We start from the raw sequence: 21845 nt of genomic DNA on the forward strand, positions 1-21845 counted from the left end.
TTTACATGTAAATGGTTTAAATGTTCCAATCAAAAGACACGTAGGGTAGACGAATGGATAAGAAAACGAGACTGACATATATATGCTATCTACAAGAAAGTCAGCTCAGAATGAAAGATACAAACAGACTAAAAGTAAGGGATGAAAAAAGATACTTTATTCCAATGGAAATTTTAAAAATTTTCCAAAGATATAGAGACAAACTCATAGAGAGCAGTCTGACAGTTGTCAGGGTGGGGAGGTTGTTGAGGGCTGGTGGAGGGAGTTGAAGAGCTTGAGCAAAGATGAAGAAAAAGCTATAGTAAGAGACAAAGAAGGACACTACATAATGATAAAAGAAGGAATCCAATTAAGAGGTTATAACTGTTGTAAACAATTATGTATCCAACATAGGAACAAATCTTGACAGATCTAAAGGAAAAGATCATCAGTAATACAGTCATAGTAGGAAATTTTAACACCCAACTGACATCAATGGATAGATCTTCCAGATAAGAAAATCAAGAAATAAACAGTGACCTTAAATGACACACTAGGTCAGATGGATTTTACTGATAACACTAGAGGCTCAGTGCACAAAATTTGTGTATGGGGGGGTCCCCTCAGCTCAGCCTGCACCCTCTCCAATCCGGGACCTCTCAGGGGAAGTTTGACTGCTGGTTTAGGCCTGATCCTTCTCACAATCTGGGGCTGCTGTCTCCTAACTGCTCACTTGCTTGCCTGCCTGATCGCCCCTAACTACCCCCCCCCCCCCCCGCTGGCCTGATAACCCCTAACTGCCTTTGCCTGCCTGCCTGATTGCCCCTAACTGCCCCCCTGCCAGCCTAGTCACCCCTAACTGCCTCTCTACCAACCTGGTCGCCCCTTACTGCCTGCCCCCCTGCAGGCCTGGTCGCCCCATGCAGCCTGCTGTTCAGTTGTTTGGTCATCCCTCACTAACCCCCCTGCCGGATTGGTTGTTACTGTGATGGCGTCCTGGGCAATTTGCATATTCCTCTATTATTAGTATAGATCAGAGCATTTCACCCCAAAGCAGAAGAATATACATTATTTTCAAGTGCACATGGAACATTTTCTAGGATAGACCATATGTTAGGATACAAAACAAGTATTGATAAATGTAAGAAGATTGAAATCTTGTCAAGCATCTTCTTTGACTATAATGGTTATGAAATTAGAAATCAATCAGAAGGAAAAAACTGAAATACACACAAAGACATGAAAACTAAATAACATTACAAAAAAAGAATGGAATAATATCCTCTGGGACAACCAAGATGGCAGTGTAGCTAAACACCTTTACTTGCCACCTCCCACAACCACATCAAAATTGCAACTAAAATACAAAACTGCTATCATTCAGAACCACCTGAAAGCTGGCTGAATGGAAGTCCTACAACTACAGAAGTAAAGAAGAAAGCACATTTAGACTGCTAGGAGGGGTGGAGGCACAGAATGGGCTGGTCCACCTGTGCTGGACCAGCACACATTCATGTGTGCTGTTTTTTGTTGTTGTTGTTGTTGTTTTTGTTTGTTTGTTTTAACAGGAGGGAAATTGGCTCTGCAGAAGCTGCCCATGAAGATCAAGGGGTCCCAGCCCCACACCAGACCCAAAGCCCAGGATTCCAGAGCTGGGAAGGAAAGTCCCCATAACTTCAGGCTGTAAAAACCAGCAGGAATTGTGGCTAAGTGACACGGAGGCAGCTGGAGACCCAGGTGTTCCTTTTAAAGGGCCAGTGCACAAATTTACTCAGATTCTATCCCTCTGAGGAACCCAGAAACATATGGGGAAGAACTGTATTGTCTGGCTTCAGGGCAGAAACTCAGGGGCAGAGTTCTCCCAGATGGGGTGCTTGCAGGGGTTGTTGTTCCTGTACTGGGACCTTCCTTGTAATTAACCATATCTGAGTCTCCATCAGTCTGGCTCACACTGTTTGCTCCAGCCTGGTGATTCCCTGAGACCCCACCCTATCCATTTTTCAGCCCTACCCAAGCTGTTTGTATCAGTTTTTCCATGTGAATGGACTGTCCTAGCTCAGGCTTCAGACATTCCTAATATCTTTCAAACAAGCTACAGCTGGTGTCAGCATGCCCCAAACCTATCAATAAAAGACTCAAGACCCAGCACTAGCACCAGCCTGCCTTGCTTCATACCTGGGCCTCACCTGGGCACTTGTAAGCCTAATATAAATAGCAGCCATCAGCAGATCTTTCTGTAGCTCCTGCTGGGTGGCCACAGGCAGTGGCTGACTTTGAATCTCCTTGGAGGTCCCAGAGCCAGTGCATCCAGTGGACAGTTTCAGACCATACCAGATTACAACTCTACACATCCACCAGGGACACACTCAACAGGCAAATTCAGTGAGCACTAAAGCCCCACTGAAGCAAGTCCTGCTCCATAGGGGTATTTCCTGAACAACAGCTCTCCAACTGTAGTTGCAGCTGGTACTCACAGCCAATTGGCCTAGAGGTCAATTCCTCCCAGTGATGCCAACAGGAATCAAGGTTTGATTACAAGACTGTGTACACAGCCCACACAGGTGCACACCTAGAATGCCCCCCTCAGGTGACTGGAGAGGTTGAGCCACTGAGCCCTATGGGTACTTACTACCCAAGGCCACTCTACTAATTCCAGGAGACATAGGAGCTCTATCTAATACATAGATACAAACACAGGGAAGCAGCCAAAATATGGAGACAAAGAAATATGTCACAATTGAAAGAAATGTAAGCAAGAAAATTAAGGGATACTGAGTTCAAAACCATGGTTATAAGGTTACTCAAGGATCTTTATGAGAGTTTCAAGGGACTTAGTGAGACTTTCAAGAATCTTCTTGAGAATGTCAAAGACATGAAAAAGGAACAGTCAGAAATTAAGCATACACTAACAGAAATGAATAATTTACAGGGATTCAACAGTAGAGTAGAGGATTCTGAGAAGCAAATTTGGAATACGAGGAAGCAAAAAACACCTAATCAGAAGAGCAAAAGAGAAAAAACGAATCCAGAAATATGAAGATAATGTAAGGAGCCTCTTGGACAACTTCAAGCATACCAACATTCGCATTATGGGGGAAGGAGGAGAGAGAGAGCAAGATATTGAAAATCTACTAGTATTTGAACAAATAATGGCAGAAAACTTCCCCTACCTGTTGAAAGAGATAGACTTACAAGTCCAGGAAGCGCAGAGAGTCCCAAACAAGAAGACCCCTCCCCCCCCCAAAAACAAAGAGGAACCCAAAGAGGTCCACACCAAGATACATCATAATTAGAATGCCAAAAATTAAAGACAAAAAGAGAATATTAAAAGCAACAAGAGAAAAGCAGTCAGTTACCTACAAGAGAGCACCCATATGACTGTCAGCTGTTTCATCAACAGAAACTTTGCAGGCCAAAAAGGAGTCACAAGAAATGTTCAAAGTGATGAATAGCAAGGACCTACAGCCAAAATTATTCTACCCAGCAAAGTTCGCATTTAGAATTGAAGGTCAGATACAGAGCTTCACAGACAAGAAAAAGCTGAAGGAGTTCATCACCACCAAAACAGTATTACATGAAATTTTGAAGGGTATTCTTTAAGAAGACGGAGAAGAAGAAGAAGAAGAAGAAGAAGAAGAAGAAGAAGAAGAAGAAGAAGAAGAAGAAGAAGAAGAAGAAGAAGAAGAAGAAGAAGAAGAAGAAGAAGGAGGAGGAGAAAAGGTAAAACAATATGAACAATAAAATGGCAGTAAATACATATCTATCAATAATTTAATCTAAAAATCAAAATAAACAATATAATGAACAAAATAATTTGGTGAATAAAATAGAATCATAGGCATGGAAACATAGAACAGACTTACGAATCTCAGAGGGAAGGGGATGAGCGGGTAGGAAGAGATTAACCAAAGAATTTACATTTATATGTGCATTAGCTATGGACAGAGAAAATATGGTGGTGAAGGCCTGGGGTAGGGTGGGAACTGGGTGGAGGGGAGCTATATGGGTAAAAAGGGGGGGGGACATCTGTAATACTCTCAACAGTAAAGATTAAAAAATAAAATAAAAAAGATTGAATGGGTTAATAATGAGGTTAAGGAAGAAATCAAATGATACCTTGAAACAAATAAAATGAGAACACAACAACCCAAAATCTATGGTGCACAGTGAAAATAGTCATGAGAGGGAAATACATAGCATTACAGGTCAACCTCAAGAAACAAGAAAAATCTCCTTGGGCTGTGGTTTCTCCTTGGGTGGTCACAGAAGTGGCTGCTCCTCAGTTGGCAGTGATATCAAGCTGTATTACAAAGCCACTGTTGTCAAAACAGCCTGGTACTGGCACAAGAACAGACATATAGATCAATGGAATAGAATAGAGAGCCCAGAAATAGTGACCCAAACCACTATGCTCAATTAATATTCGACAAAGGAGGCATGAACATACAATGGAGTCAAGACAGTCTCTTCAATAAATGGTGTTGGGAAAGTTGGACAGATACATGCAAAAAAAATGAAACTAGACCACCAACTTACACCATACACAAAAATAAACTCAAAATGAATAAAGGATTTAAACATAAGATGGTAAACCATAAAAATACTAGAGGAATCCACAGGCAGCAAAATCTCAGACATATGCCGAAGCAATTTCTTCACTGATACTGCTTCTAGGGCAATGGAAACTAAAGAGAAAATAAACAAATGGGACTACATCAAAATAAAAAGCTTTTGCACAGCAAAGGAAACCATCAACAAAACAACAAGAAAGCCCACTGCATGGGAGAACATATTTGCAAATGTTATTACCGATAAGGGTTTAATCTCCAACATTTACAGGGAGCTCATACAATTTAACAAAAGGAAGATAAACAACCCAATCAAAAAATGGGCAAGGGACCTAAATAGATACTTTTCGAAAGAAGACATAAGGAAGGCCAAAAGACATATGAAAACATGCTCAAAGTCACTAATCACCCGAGAGATGCAACTCAAAGCGACAATGAGGTACCATTTCACGCATGTCAGATTGGCTATCATCAACAAATCAACAAACGACAAGTGCTGGAGAGGATGTGGAGAAAAAGGAACACCTGTGCACTGCTGGTGGGAATGCAGACTGGTGCAGCCACTGTGGAGAACAGTATGAAGTTTCCTCAAAAAACTAAAAATGGAACTCCCATTTGACCCTGTGATACCACTCCTAAGAATATATCCCAAGAAACTAGAAACACCTATCAGAAAGGATATATGCACCCTTATGTTCATAGCAGCACAATTTACAACAGCTAAGATATGGAAACAGCCTAAGTGCCCATCAGTAGATGAGTGGATTGAAAAACTGTGGTGCATCTACACAATGGAATACTACGCTGCAGTAAAAAAGGAGTTCTTACCATTTGCAACAGCAAGGATGGAACTGGAGGGCATATGCTAAGTGAAATAAGCCAGTCAGAGAAAGATAAATGCCACATGATCTCACTCATTTATAGAATATAATGAACAACATAAACTGATTAACAAAAACAGATCCAGAGACAGAGAAGCATCGACCAGACCGTCAAACCTCAGAGGGAAGGTAGGGGAGGGTGGGGGTAAAGGGGAGAGATCAACCAAAGAACTTATATGCAAGCATATAGGCCTAACCAATGGACACAGGCAAAAGGGGGGGGGTGAGGGCATGATTGGGGGGGTAGGAGATAACGTGGGGATAAGGACACCTATGTAATAACTTAATAAATAAATTATTTTTTTAAAAAAGAACTTAAACCCAACTCTCAAGGCTCAATCCCTGTGGAGGGAAAATCTGTGGAAAATAAAATTCAGCTGTTGGCCAGGCCAGCTCAGAAAAAGAAAAAGAAAGAAACAAGAAAAATCTCAAACAATCTAAATTTACACTTAAAGGAACTAGAAAAAGAACAATAAACAAAGCCCAAGGATAGTAGAAGAAATGAAATAATAAAGATCATAGCAGAAATAAATAAAACAGAGTCTAAAAAAACAATACAAAAGATCAATGAAACCAAGAGATGGTTATTTTTAAAGGTAAACATGATTGACAAACCTTTAACCAGACATATCAAGAAAAAGAGAGAAAACCAAAATAATAATAGCAGACATGAAAGAGGAGAAGTAACAACTGACTCAAAAGAAATACAAGGAAATGTAAAAAAATATTACAAACAACTATATGCCAACAAATTAAACAATATGAACAAAATGGATAAATTCCTAGAAACATACAATCTTCCAAAATTGAATCAGGAAGAATTAGAAAATCTAAATAGACCTATTACAACTAATAAAATCAAAGCAGTAATAAAAAAGCTCTCAGCAAACAAAAGTCCTGGACAGAATGGCTTAACAGGTGAATTTTACCAAACATTCAAAGAACTAACACCTTTCCTTCTCAAACTATTCCAAAAAATTCAAGAGGAGGTAAGACTTTCAAGCTCCTTTTATAAGGTTAGCATTATCCTAATTCCCAAATCAGATAAAGACACTACAAAGAAAGAAGATTATAGGCCAATATCCTGATGAACATTCTAATAGATGCTAAAATCCTCAACAAAATATTAGCAAAATGAATCCAGTGATACATTGAAAAGATCATATACCATGATCAAGTGGGATTTATTTTGGTGATGCAAAGTGGTACAATATCCACAAATCAATAAATGTGATACATCATATAATCAAAATGAAGAATAAAATCACATAATCATACCGATAGATGCAGAAAAAGCATTTGAGCCCTAGCCGGTTTGGCTCGGTGGATAGAGCATCAGCCTGCAGATTCAAGGGTCTCAGGTTTGATTCCGGTCAAGTGCATGTACCTTGGTTGCGGGCACATCCCCAGTAGGGGGTGTGCAGGAGGCAGCTGATCGATGTTTCTCTCTCATGGATGTTTCTAACTCTCTATCCCTCTCCCTTCCTCTCTGTAAAAAAAATGAATAAAATATATATTTTTTTAAAAAAGAAAAAGCATCTGAATATATATATATATATATATATATATATATATATATATATATATCTCCTCTATGGTTAATATTTTTATTAAACAAAGAATCACCTTTACTTTATATTTTGAAAATTCAAATCTTTATAATTAGATATGCTTTAATTGAGAGAAATGAAACATTTCTCAAAGAAGTAAATATAGGAGCTCTACCTCAAAATAAATGAGTATTCTATTGGACAAAGACACATTTTTATTGCAATAACATTCAGATCTGATAGTCAAGTTGAGATGCTCTTTAGTTGCAGGATGACTCATGTCCTCTGGAACAAGAGATACAAATATCTGTTTCTTTATTATGAAATGTTTAGATTTTTCAAGGGAAAATATTATTTGCTCAGGTTGAAATGACATTTGAAGGAGGAAAATATTATGACTTCTGTGAAATTTACATTCAGCTTTTGGGTAGAGCTTCAAAGTGGTTCTTGAAATCATTTCAACTCTAGTAAAGGGTTAGTCAGAAACAACTAATTTTTCCTCTTAAAGAAATAAAAAATGTACACTAAAATGGCTTCAGATGCAGGACAGGAGAAGGAACAAATTAAGTGGAATGGTACATGTTAATATCTCATAAGAATGAAAAATCTTAATAGAAAAACCCCTCTTGAAACTTGAATCAGACTACTTTAGAGATATTTTTAATGAACACCTTAAAAATAGACATGATTATTTATTGACTTCTGATTATACCCATGACTAAACTTTTTCAACATTAGTAAATACAGTATGTCACTGACCAGCAATTGGTAAAGGTATTAATGTTTCTCTCTTTAGATAGGATATAAATTGAATTTATTTCAAAGAATAATTTATTTTAGTAGGTAAGCTAAGAAAAAACTGGTAAAATTTTCTTTGGGAAACTTTCAACCTTTTTGGAGCTCAACATTTGGAGTCAAACTTGGTTTTTAATTCTAGTTCTGTCACCTATAAGTTATTTATTGTTCATTATTTATTGTTACATAATCAACACAAATTCCACCCTCATACCCAATTTATGACTCAAAACATCAGTAAACATTTATTGTCTCACACTCTCCATGGGTTAGGAATTTGGGAATGTCATAGCTAGGTATTTCTGACATGTTCTATCATGAGGTTGTAGTCAAGATATTGGCTACTGCTATAGACATTTGGAAGCTTCATTAGGGCTAGAGGTTCTGCATCCAAAATAGCTTACTCACATGGCTGTTGGTAGGAGGCCTGTTATTCACCACCTGGACTTCTCCACAAGACTTAGGGCTGCTTGAATGTCCTTATGACACAAAAACTGTTTTCTCCCCAGAGTGAATGATACAAAAAAAGCAAAGCAGAAGCAATGCCTTTTTAAACATAGGCTCATAAATTATATACTTTTATTTCTGTAACATCACATTGATTATAAAGGGAAGCCCCATTTGATGTGAAAGGGACTACACAAAGGGAAGAATCAGGAGTTGAGAATCTTCTTTGTTGTTGTTAATCTTCACCAGAGGACATTTTCCATTGATTTTTAGAGAGAGTGGGAAGGAATGGGAGAGACACAGAGAGAGAAACATCGATGTGAGAGAGACACAGCATGCCCATTGACCAGTTTCCAACCCACGACCCTTAAGTCCGCAGGCCGACACTCCATCCACTGAGCCAAACTGGCTAGGGCAGGAGTTTAGAAGCTTTGAGGCCCATCTTGTAGGCAGGCTACCACAGTATCCATCACTAACTAGTTCAAACCTCTGTCTTCTGGCCTTGTGAATAACAAGTGACAGGAAAAAAAGTCTACTAATTTAAGGCTTGTGAGGTCCCTTTTCCCCATTTTCAGTTTATCTTCAGTCAAAACTACTCAGTCTCTCTCTCTCTCTCTCTCTCTCTCTCTCTATCTCTCTCTCTCTATCTCTTTCACTTTGGGGCTTTCCTAGAGATAGGTAAAGGTAAGTCAAATTGCTTACAAGTTGTTTTCATGGGCCTTCATTTATTCTCCTCTATGTGTTATAACAGAGCTGGCTTAATATACCAAAGCCTTCGAGAGGGGTGGTCATTAATGTGGGATTATCATTTTGAATTTCAAATTCTCTCTTTCTTGTCTTATTTTTTATGATAGATTTATATGACAGAATGTTTCCTGAAGATATCATATTCCTGTAATCTAAAAGTGATTAATACAGGTTCCCCAGTTCCTCAGATAAGTGTCTATGATCATATTATAATGTATGTAAAAATTGAAATGATAAGGTCAAATAGCAAGTGTTCTGAAGAGGTCATCAATTCTAGGTTTCCTCTTGAACTGTCACTTCCTGACTACCAGGAGAGAAGAATAAATTAAACATCTACTTTTATAAAAACCCTGAGTGGTGCTCATCACGTCCAGAACCACCATGACCAAGCAGAAGGAAGTCAGTCCTGCAGGGGTTGTCTTGGCAATGGCTGCGCCCTCCCCCGAGCTGTTTCCCAGAGCTGTTTCTTGTAAGGGCGGGGTTTGAGGCAGGAACCCGCCCTGGGAGCATGGAGGCATTATCTTTATAAAGTGTGCCACACCAGCACAGCCAAGGGTGAACCTGAGTGGGGGCGGCTGAAAGGCTTAGAAAAGACAGACAAGAGAATGAAAGCCGGGTCTTGGTGGGACGCTGCTTTTCTGAGAGACAGCAACCATGCCCACAGCCATGCCTTTATTTTATAGCAGATGCTATGAGGCAAAGTAAGTGACCAAGATGTTTACAACATTCTCCTGGGTTTCAATCCTACTCAACTACATGCATCTGAACTCTATCAAGCCTACATCACTCAGGCACGTGGGGCCATGTGTTCAGACCATAGGTTCAAGCTTACAACTACAGCTGTTGGCTATAATTGTGCTGGGAGGGCCCTGCCCTCCAAGCTGGGACTTGCACATGGCAATGAGAGGACTGTGCCCTCTCATCAGTCCAAGGCTTAAACCTGACCAAAACACTGTAGCCGCTCCCCACAATGAAGTTTTAATTCTGTTTCTTTGTTAGTAATGTTGTGGCCCCACCTCATAACAAAGAAACAATTTCCGGAGGATGAGGCCCAGGAATCAGGATTTTAAAAAGATTCCCAGGTGATTCTAATGTGCAGCCAAGGTTGAGAACCACTGCTATAGATAATATTAAAAATATATCTAAATGTGCAATTCTTTGTTCAAAAAATGAGCATGTTCAAAAATTAAATGAAGAAAATTTGGATATACTCGATGGAAATTTTCACACATATTTGAGTGATGATGCCATTGATTCCACAGATGATGCTGAAAAGGAAAATTTCCCATCAAATTTCTTAATAGTATTACTCCTTCGGTAATGCCGTGTCATAAAATAAAATTGAAAGTGGGTGCAATCATCATGCTATTGAGAAATCTCAATAGTAAATGGGGTCTTTGGAATGGTACCAGGTTTATTATTAAAAGATTGCGACCTAACATTATCGAAGCTGAAGTATTAACAGGATCTGCAGAGGGAGAGGCTGTTCTGATTCCAAGAATTAATTTTTCCCCATCTGACACTGGCCTCCCATTTAAATTGATTTGACGACGGTTTCCCGTGATGCCAGCATTTGTGATGACTGTTAATAAATCACAAGGACAAACTGTAGACAAAATAGGCATATTCCTACCTGAACCCATTTCTGCACATGGTCAGTTATATGTTGCTTTCTCTAGAGTTTGAAGAGCATGTGATGTTACAGTTAAAGTTCTAAGTACTTCATCACAGGGAAATTAGTCAAGCACTCTGAAAGTGTTTTCACTCTTAATGTGGTGTACAGGGAGATATTAGAATAAGTTTAATCACTTTATCAGTCATTGTTTGCATCACTGTTGTTTTTATATCATGTTTTTGTTGTTTTCATGTCATGTTTTTGTCATTTTTATATTATGCCTCTGTTGTTACATTCTTTTGTTACTGTTTATTAATAAATTTATATATTTTATATACATTTTACTAATTTCCTTTCATCTCTCACACTTCTATTATAGAGAAAGGGCAAATAGCAATATTAAAATATCTCTGCTAATTAATTCCCTTTTTTAAGAAATATATTTTATTATATTTTTACAGAGAGGAAGGGAGAAGGATAGAGAGTTAGAAACATCGATGAGAGAGAAACATCGATCAGCTGCCTCCTGCACACTCCCCACTGGTGATTTGCCCGCAACCAAGGTACATGCACTAGACCGGAATCGAACCTGGGACCTGTGAGTCTGCAGGCCTATGCTCTATCCACTGAGCCAAACCGGTTAGGGCAATTAATTCCCTTTTAATGTGCACCAATTTTGTGCACCGGGCTACTAGTATCTTATATGTAACTTGGCCAGTCTATGCTATTTACTGAAATTTAAGTGAAGCTTAAGGAATACAGAAGGGTTAGGGCTGACAATTTGGCAGACATTCTTATTTAATTTAATGACTCTAGGAAGTTCACTCTCAAGCGCTCACAACCTCATCACCACTAACTGTCTTGAGACTACCAGAACTAAAGTTATATTTTTACCTCTGTTTATCAATAAACACAAGAAGCCTCAGATTCCCATATCCCTCCTTACCACCTAATAATTACCATCTGGATCTTCATATCTCCTATTCTGTTTCCATTTCCTACCCCTTGGACTAGGTACTCTGGAACATATGGTACATTATCCCTTATCTCATAAGACTTCCTTGAGCCGGAACCGGTTTGGCTCAGTGGATAGAGCGTCGGCCTGCGGACTGAAAGGTCCCAGGTTCGATTCTGGTCAAGGGCATGTACCTGGGTTGCGGGCACATCCCCAGTGGGAGGTGTGCAGGAGGCAGCTGATCGATGTTTCTCTCTCATCGATGTTTCTAACTATCTCTCTCCCTTCCTCTCTGTAAAAAATCAATAAAATATATTTAAAAAAAAAAAGACTTCCTTGAATATTCTCTTCAACTTCTTAGTCTAAATGAAATCCAGATCTCCTTTTGTGACACTGTTTCCCTTATAGTCTTCTCAATTGGTGCCTGTTTTTTTCCTCCCATTCCCTTTATATCACTGGGTGTGACCCTTTCCTCCAGCTTTTTAAAATAAATCTCACATCTTCACACCATATCATCAATCACCTTCCTTGTGCAGTTATCTACAATTCCTAGGTCACACGCTTACCCTAATTTTTCTAATAATTTTGTTCTTCATTGATATTTTTAACATCAACTTCTGTCTTAAATCTCCAGGATTTAAATATCCACTTAGATAACCTTTCCAACATCTTAGCCTTATTTCTTTATCTTCTTCAAGTCTTTGCACAAATATTGTCTTCTCAGTGAGACCGTCCCTGACCACACTATTTAAAACTGCTACCACTACCAACCCTAGTACTCCTTTTTAATTCCCCTGGCTCTTTTCCTCTTTATAGCATTTATCACCTTCCAATGTACAATAAAATTTATGCATTTATTTTGTTCATTTATCTCTCCCACTAGAGTTTATGCTCTGTGAGGGCAGTAATCCTTGTCTTTTGTTTACTACAGTATCTTCAGTGCTTAGAACAATACCTGCCATGTTGTAGGCACCCAATAAATATTTGTTGAGTAAACAAATAAATGGGTAAATGCAAGGATTCTTTAATATTAAGAAATGTAATATAACTTACCAATATATCAAAACTAAATAATCATATGATCTCCACAAATGTTGAGAAGGCGTTTGATCTGGGGGGAGGGGGGGCGTGGGCTATAGGGGTTCAATGGGCAAAAAAGGGGCCATCTGTAATACTTTCAACATAAAGATAAAATAAATTAAAAAGAAGGCATTTGATCAAATTCATCATCCATTCTTGCTTATGACTCTTAATAAAATCAGAATAGATAGTTCCTTAACACACAACCCAAAATTCAGTATCAAAAAACCTCCAAAAAGGTGTTCATTCTTTAGGAAAGAAAATCCATTCTATTATCAAGATGCCAACTCTATTCATTAAAAGTAAATGAATATGACTGCTTTAACCAGAATTTGATGAGAATATCATTCAAGAAGCAAGTGAGTTCTCAGAGGATAGGCTGACACTTTGCTCAGAATGGTTGATAGCCCTTTCTGAGATAAATATGTGCGATAAACATGTGACTCTTGATTGTGTCTGGCAAATGGTGACAGACTTCTAACCCATCTTGACTCTCACCTTAGTCTTAGTGAGATTTAGAGATGGAGTAAGGATCATATCCCAGTGAGGAGGTGATGATGAAAAAAAAAAAAAAACACCCAACAAAACAAAAACAACAACAATAACAATAAAAAACAAAACCACATCGCTTAATGTCTTATTTCTTAGGTTACATCAAAGTGTCCCCTAATCAATTAAAGTAGAAGCACCAAAATATCATGTATCCATTGAAGCTAAAAAGAGTATCAAGCTATCTGCAGGCAGCTTTTCCCCTCTCCTAGAACAAACAATGGTCATTTGTCAGAATATCAATAACCCTAGCCCCATTCATTTTTTTTTATTTTAGAGATAGTCTGATGTTCAGTACCCATGGATAAAAATGGGAATCCACTGACCTACTTCCCCATTGCACCCATCCCCTTTCCTGTCAAAAAATAGTCCTATGGGGAAGCCAGGCTATCTCCTTAAATATCTTTGATATCTAAAGTTCCTTTCCCCACAATCTCCAACTGGCAACCCTGTTTCTCAGAGGTAGGCAGGTTCCCATTCTTTGTTTCTCTAACTTGTTTCTGTGACAGTTTTTTTGCTTCCCCTATTGTATCTCTAAAGCCATGTCACAATCCCAACCTCACTTCATTTATTCAATTCCCTTGGTTTTTAATTCCTGGCCTGGAACTGGCCATTCTCAAACAGTGAGAATTTACAATGCCTCTGTTTGAAGTCTATCTCTGATTGTTGACCCCTTCCCAAAGGCCACATATTCTGTTTCAAGTCAGTCCCATTTCTGAAAGTTCCCTAGTATCCCTATCAACAACTCCTCCTCTCCAAGCATACATATGCTACCTAAAATCAGTTATACTTCATTCCAAGCCCAAAGCAAAGCCATCACTCTGTGGATATATTCCAACCTATGGAGAGAGCAAACACATACTCTGAAAGTCAATATGTCCAGTCTTGATTCCTCATAGATTTATAATATGAACAGACTACTACATACTTCCAACAAGATTTCCTACAGGCAGTTGAAACTCAATATAACTCAAGCTTAATATTTTCTCCTAGAACTTTGTCTTATTTCTTTTGCATTGCATAACTGATCTCCAGAACACGAACAAAAACACCCTTTGTTTACTCTCATTTCAAAAGAAATTGATGGTAATTGTAAAATATGTGGAAAATTCAGATGAGCTAAAAGAAATAAAAACCATCTTTAAGATTGCCACCCAAAGATAAAACACTTTATCATTCCCATATGTTAATTAATGTCATCACCATTCACCTAGTCACTAAAGCTAGAAATCTAACTCCTGTTTCTCATTTACAAATCACATTTCACCACTTTCTAAATCATATCAATACTAGCTCCAAAATTTCCACTGAAGCCATTCTTTTCTATTCCCATTGCCACAGTCTTACTTCTCTTACTTCTCTCACCTGAACTATTGCAATTGTCTATCAACTGGTTTTCCTACCATCAGTCTTCCAAACTCACACTCATCTCCCACAATAATCACCAAATTCTTAATCATAATCTGCCACTAGAGTTATTCGGAAATGTGCATCTAATTATTCAAATTGTCTCCCTTAAAACATTTAGTAATTCTAATGCCCACAAGATAAAGTCCAAATTTCATGGTGTCTTAGTATGCTCAGGTTACCATAACAAAATACTATAGACTGGAAGTCTGAGCATGCCAGATATGCCAGCATGGTGGTTTCTGGTGAGAGCTCTCTCCCTGGCATGTAGACAGCCACCTCTCACTGTGTGCTCATGAGACAGGGAGAGATAGTAAGCAGAGCAAGCTCTCTAGTGTCTCTTCCTATAAAGGCACTGATACAATGATGAAAGCTCCACTCTTGTGACCTTATCTAAACCTAATTACCTCCCAAAGACTCTATTTCTGAATACTATCACACCAGAGGTTAGTGAATGGTCGGGGAGGGGCACAGTTCAGTTCACAGCACATGGTATGATATTCAAGGGCTTTGACAGCTAACTTTAAGTGGCCTATTTTGTTTTATACTTTACTAGAGGCCCGGTGCACAAAAATTTGTGCACTCGGGGGGAAGGGGGGTCCCTCAGCCCAGCCTGTGCCCTCTCGCAGTCTGGGACCCCTCAGGAGATAACGACCTGCTGGCTTAGGCCTGCTCCCGGGTGGCAGAGGGCAGGCCCAATCCCTAGGTGCAGGCCCTGGTCGGGCTCAGAGCAGGGCTGATTGGGGGGTTGGGGCACCGCCCCCTGTCACACTCAAGGCAGAGTCGATGGGGAGGTTGTGGCGCCACCCCCTGTCACGCACAGAGCAGGGCCCATCAGGGGGTTGGGGAGCTCCCCCCTGTCACTCACAGAGTAGGGCCGATAGGGGAGTTGGCACACCGCTCCCTGTCACACACAGAGCAGGGCAGATCAGGGGTTTGGGGCGCCGCCCTCTATCACCCACAGAGCAGGGCCGATCAGGGGGTTGGAGCGCCTTCACCTGTCACGAACAGAGCAGGGCAAATAGGGAGGTTGTGGCCCTGCCCCCTGTCACACACAGAGCCGCAGGGCAATCAGGGGGTTTGGGCGCTGCCCCCTGTCACACTGATCCTGGTGCCGGGAGGCCTCTCAGCTCCGCTGATCCCAGTGCTGGGAGGCATATTACCCTTTTACTATATAGAATAGAGGCCTGGTGCACGGGTGGGGGCCGGCTGGTTTGCCCTGAAGGGTGTCCTGGATCAGGGTGGGGGTCCTCACTGGGGTGCCTGGCCAGCCTGGGTGAGGGGATGATGGCTGTTTGCAGCTGGTCACACACCCTTCAGGGTGGGGGTCCCCACTGGGGTGCCTGGCCAGTCTGGGTGAGGTGTTGAGGGCTGTTTTCAGGCTGGCAGGTGACTGAAGCTCCCAACCGCTCCTTTTTTTCTTTTTTCTTTTTATTCTGGGCCAGCTTTAGCTCTGAGGCTCCAGCTCTTAGGCCTCCGCTCCTGAAAGCGGGTATCTGGTTTGTTTCAGTTCTCGAAACTCTGTATCAACTCCAGCTCTGAGATCCCAGCTCGCTGAAAGCTGGTTTCTGGGGTTTTGTTTAGTGTCTATATTTGTTACAATGTTTGAAACTGCAGGCTCAGAGGCCTGCAGCGGCTGGCGGGGAACATTGGAGTCCTCCGTCACTGAAGCAAGCAAGCCTCATGTTAGTTTCAAGCTGCCTGGCTGCCAGCCGCCATCTTGGCTGACAGTTAATTTGCATATTGCCCTGATTAGCCAATGGGAACAGTACCAGTCGTACGCCAATTACCATGTTTCTCTTTTATTAGTGTAGATTACTCCATGCATTCTAAAGCTCCAAAAACATAACAAATAGTTCTCAAAAAACATCATATACTTTCACAGAACTATACCTTTGCTCATGCTGCTCACTGTTTAGACAACTTTTCCACTCTGACATATTGTTATGTCCTTCAAATGTCCAGGTCAAATGCCATCTGTATTATGAAGTGAGCTTGCTCTTCCTCTCCTTTGTGCTCACATCACTTTGCACATACTTTTATCAAATTCAAATTGTCTGGGTTCAACTTGTAGTTCTGCCAGATTCCAAATGTGTGACCTTCAGTAAGTTACTTCTTTGTGCTTCTGTAACCTCATTAGTAAAATGGGGATACTAGCAATGATTTCATAGAGTTTTGGTGTGGGGATTAGTGAGTTACTATGCACAAAGTTCTTAGAGAAATGTCTGGCACTTAGTAAGCATTATATAAATTATTTGCTATTGTTATTATATTAAGTGAAAACAATCAGGAAAAAAACCTTTTACTCTTAGACTGTAAATGTACAAAAATGTCTCCACTCTGATATTCTGGTGACCTTGCACTATTTACATAGGCCATGTAGGCAAGGCTCAATTGTGGTCTGCCCCAGGCCTTGGCAGAACATCCTGTGATCCTCTCAGACTGTGGGAAGATAGGCAGTCTTGTGAGGAGTTGCCTCAAGGCTGTTTTTCTTATCTGTCTTTCTACCTTGTGGGAGGCTTCCTATCTTGCAGAAGGCTAACACAAGGCAGATTGTCACCCTATTCCCTGGTTCCAGTAAGGCATAGGACTTTCTATCTCCTTCCCCTTGGGTACAGATGCAGGCTATAAAACAGCTTAGCTGCAGTCTAGAGTGAACTCTTCAGCAACAGAGTACCCACAGGCACCTTTAGTTTGATTTTGTCCTGTGGGGCAATGGAATATCGGGAACTGACACCATGCTGATCTTACTTATGCTGTCTGTGTAAGTAATCTATATTCATTTGATCTCATTGTTTCCTTATTGGATGGATTTATGAAGGTCTGTGCTGCTGCTTATGTACTGCTTGATCTATTGACAGTAAGCTCCTGGAGAGAAGTAGAAACTTAATGATTTTTTTCAACTCTATCTATTGAGAATCTAGCCGATAGTAAGTGCTCAATAAGTATTTGTAGAATTTTTAAAAATATAGCAAACAATGATGAATATGTATGCAAGGATATATAGTCAAGGATAAATATCAAACCCATTTAATCAGAACCTTGTAGAAAGGGATAGAGAGTATAGAAGACAAAATAAAATAAAATATAAAATAAAATAAAACAAGTCAAGGGCATTCTACTTATAAGGTTTAAAGAAAAACATAGACATGTCACCTAGGAGGAAAAAGCCCTCTAGCTTGCTTGTGTTTCCATTAATTTATATGAATGTTTGATATCTTGTAAGCTTGTCTTTATTTTCTCAAATGAACTGTAATATAAGGAAGAAAGGTTAGATTCTCATCTTTCGTGTTCCAAGGAGCCCCAGTTTTTTTTCTCCTAAGAGCTGCCTCATGGATAATAGTACCCTTTTAACCAAGGTGGGGATACTTTTATGTGTTTTATATGTTGGAATTTCTCATTGAATTTTACTTGAAGAAAAAGGTTAGCAGCTAACAACAAGGCAAAACAAAAACTGGCTTAGTTCTAGCTCTAAAATTAATGTACAGTGTGAGGACTGAGTTAATAGTACTATATTGAATACTGGAAATTTGCTAATAGAGTAGATTTCAGGTGCTCTCACTACACACACACACACACACACACACACACACACAAATTGTAACTATGTGAGATGATACATTAATTAGCTTGACTATAGTAATCATTTCACTATGTATATCAAATCATCATATTGTACACTTAAATATATATAATTTTTATTTAAAAATAAAATGCCTAAATATAGATTAAGGTAAGGGAAGTTTGGTAGCTACAAACTTGGGAGTAGAGCAACAGGCAAAATTGTATAATGGAGTTATTTGGATTGGAGTTAGAAGGCAAGAATGGAAGCTTTGCTGAAGACATACATATTACTAATGCAGAATTTTGTTTAAGACAATTGCTTTGATATAGGACTCATAAATCTTACTTTTTTATTTGGAATTTGGGGAGGGTAAAGGACAGGGTGGTCCTTGTGAATTTTTAACCCCCAAATCACTCCTTGTACATATAAATAAGGTTCAGGATCCAAGTAACCTATTTAGTCAATTCTAAATTGCAAATTTCCCTACATTTTAATGTTTCTGATATTAGGATGTATCGCATAATCAATGCATACATTAAATATAGCATATCTATTTTCCTTTATTATTAAATAAATGGCACAGTTACAATTTGATGATGTCTTAGATTTGAGAAAATGCCATATTATCAAGAGAAATAATAAGCTTATAAATTTGAGCAAGAAATACTTGAGATGGGATCAATAACCTCTTTAGTCTGAGTCTTACCAGTGGGGTTAAGCAATGATGGTGGATGTCATAATTGATATGCCTACAGAATAAAATTCAAAATTCAAGCTACAAATAAGGGCTTTTTCTTTTCTATATTCACTGCTTACTCAAATAGGCCATGCTATTTCATACCTGGTTACCATTCCATGTGCTCTTACCTCTGCTTGGAAGATCCTTCTTGGAATGTTGTCCACCACAGAAATCCTATCTACCTAAAGAGAGTTGTTCTCTTTGTGCTTTATGTCATCATGTGCCTGATATATGCGTCTAAATATGTACTGATGCAATGATTTGTTAGGTGTCCATCTCCTTTACTGGAAATTCCTTGAGGGGAATTGACTTATTTATCTCTGTACCCCTAGTACATAGGATAGTGCCTGGTATGTAGTAGTAGTCACTAAATTTTCAAAGATTTAATATATGATTAAAAAGAAAGGGGTAACGGATTAGTATAATGTGGTAAAGTGCCATAGCACCAACAAATGTTTCATTTGCTGCTGCCATTCAGTGGTGTTTATTCCTTATCCAAACCCTTTAACTTCCAGTAGACATATAATTGTCAACATTGAGTTTAATTGTTAATAATGAGACATTTATGTCTCCCCAGTGGATTATAAATTTATTAGAGGGAGGGATCAAGTATTTTTTGTATATACTTGTTGAGTTTTAGATAAATTGTATATTCCTATTTTGAGGTGTGATTTAGTTTCCAAGATTCATCATTCAGTATACCTTTATCATTAATACTCGTAGCAATTTATGCGAGAGAAATGAAAAGGCCCACAGTTTTATTTATTTAGGGCCTAGAATTTCTCCAGAGTTTAAATCAATCCTTAATACTAGAAATAAAAAACATAATTTTATACTAATTTAAGGAGAAGAATTTGAATATTACTGCTAAAACCCTGAGAGCTAGCCTTAGCCAATTTGGTTCAGTGGTAAGAGCTTTGACCAGTGGACTGAAGGGTCACAGATTCCAGTCAAGGGCAAGTACCTTGGTTGCAGGCTCCATCTCCTGCCCTGGTCAGGGTGTGTGGTGGTGGCAACCAATTAATGTGATCTCTCTCATAGCAATGTTTCTCTCTCACATCGATGTTTCTTTCTCTGTGTCTCTTCCTCTCCCTTCCACTCTCTCTAAAAAAATCAATGGGGGAAAAATATCCTCATGTGAGAATTAACAAACAAACAAACAAACAAACAAACAAAAACCCTGGGGACTATTTACTTCAAGATCACTTGAAACCTTAATTCATTCAAGTTTGAAAAACCTCCTGAGGTACTTAAAATCACTATTCACACTTTGTTACTTGATCTTGCTAATAAGAGAAAACCTGAAGTTTGTGCAAAAGAGAAATTCCATTTATCATTTGGTTAAGGAAAAAAATATTAAGTATCCCCTATGGGCACCTCAGTACTCTATACTATATAGTATTGTAAGAGAAGGAGAAAAAAGATAAATGCACAGGCCCAGCTCTCAAAAAATAAATTCTCAGCATCAAAATTACTAGTGTATATTGTTAAAATGAGTTGCATTCTGCACTCTTGGTTATACACAGACTTTTCAACAAGATCACTATGAGGCTCAAATAAGCAAAAATAAGGTGGTTTCAATTCATACTATTGGCATTGTTATTGTAATTACATAAGAACAGCGGCTTGGCAAAAGATGCTCTCCAATACGGTGTAGTGTCATTCAGATTAAGAAGCCAAGTTACACTTTAGATGTCTTTTTAGAGTTTTAATTCAGAAGTTACAAATATTAAGAAAAAAATCCCTTTTTAAATTTCCCAATGCCAGCTTAGTCATTAAAAGAAACACAGACATAAGAGAGAAGACAGATTCAGGAAAGGAAATATTTCATTCTCATTGCCTGTCAACTCATGAGACATTATTAACCAATCAGATGGCATACATGAGATAGAAGAAAGATGAAAGAAATTCAGTCCAATCAGGTTGGGCAGTTTTAATAGAACTAGAAATAGTGTATCATGTCATATGATTATATTATGTTTATTTGTAAATCTTATCCACATGTGTAAGGTTTATTTTGACATGTTTACTGAATTTAAACTGTCTATCCCATTACTCCCTTAGTACTTGAAGTATAGCAACCACTATTTTTAAAGAGTTTACAGCCTTGCCTACAGTGTTATGTATGCAAAAGGCAGTCAATTTAGCTATGAAGATCATAAGGAAAATGGGGAAGTGGGGAGAAGCTTACCACTAGATCCTCACAACACGCTGTTGAAGAGTCTTTTTCTGTAAGTCCTAGGAATACATCCTCAGTTCCCACCTGCTGTTTGTATATAATTTCATACCTGAAAAAAAGGCATTGATATAGAGATTCAAATGAAGGAGAAATTTCCTGTCACAGAGCAGAAAACTAGAAACTTATGAGAATATGCCATTACAAAAAAAAAAATAAAAGGACTAAATAAAATGCTTACAGTTTTTCAGGCATATAGCAGAACATAAAGGAATAGAAGTCTAGAAATTCAGTTAAAAATGCCTAACACTGTAAAGCAGAATTTATATCACATATATTTCTTTTCTAAAATGAAGCTTAATTGTTTTAGATCTATACATATAAAATGGATTGAGGGAATTTCTAATAAGAGTCTAATAAAATTCAATATAGAAGAAAAAAGGTTCTTTCCAGGAAAGCAGAGGCTCAGAAAAATAGTGGGCCCATAACCCAGTTTGATGGATAGACAGAAACTCTCCTCTGCTAAATGTAAGCCATAAAGTAGAGTTCAACAATCCAGATTTAATACCATTTCCGTCATTAACTGTGTGACCTTGGTAAAGTCACAAACTCATGGAGTCTCTGCTTCTACATTTTTACAATTTATAGAAGGGATGGATTTGAATTAAATGATTTCTATCTTTTCCACCTCTAAAATTCTACAATAGAAACACTGGTAATATAGTCAACACATCTACACTATGATGTTTAGAATCAAGACATATAGAATTCTTAGTTCAATGAAAAAATTTC

At 38.7% G+C, this 21845-nt stretch overlaps 1 protein-coding gene across 1 annotated transcript in view; it reads right to left on the reverse strand.

Annotated features, from left to right (window-relative positions):
• The window catches only part of DNAAF6 (dynein axonemal assembly factor 6), a 66952-nt gene that overhangs the window by 17881 nt on the left and 27226 nt on the right, over positions 1-21845 (reverse strand). Inside the window, exon 5 of the mRNA XM_036305767.1 lies at positions 21069-21165. Within this exon, the coding sequence (XP_036161660.1) occupies positions 21069-21165 (97 nt within the window). The remainder of the gene's footprint in view (positions 1-21068; positions 21166-21845) is intronic.

This window comes from Myotis myotis, unplaced genomic scaffold (assembly GCF_014108235.1).
Source record: "Myotis myotis isolate mMyoMyo1 unplaced genomic scaffold, mMyoMyo1.p scaffold_m19_p_4, whole genome shotgun sequence".
Lineage (NCBI taxonomy): Eukaryota > Metazoa > Chordata > Mammalia > Chiroptera > Vespertilionidae > Myotis > Myotis myotis.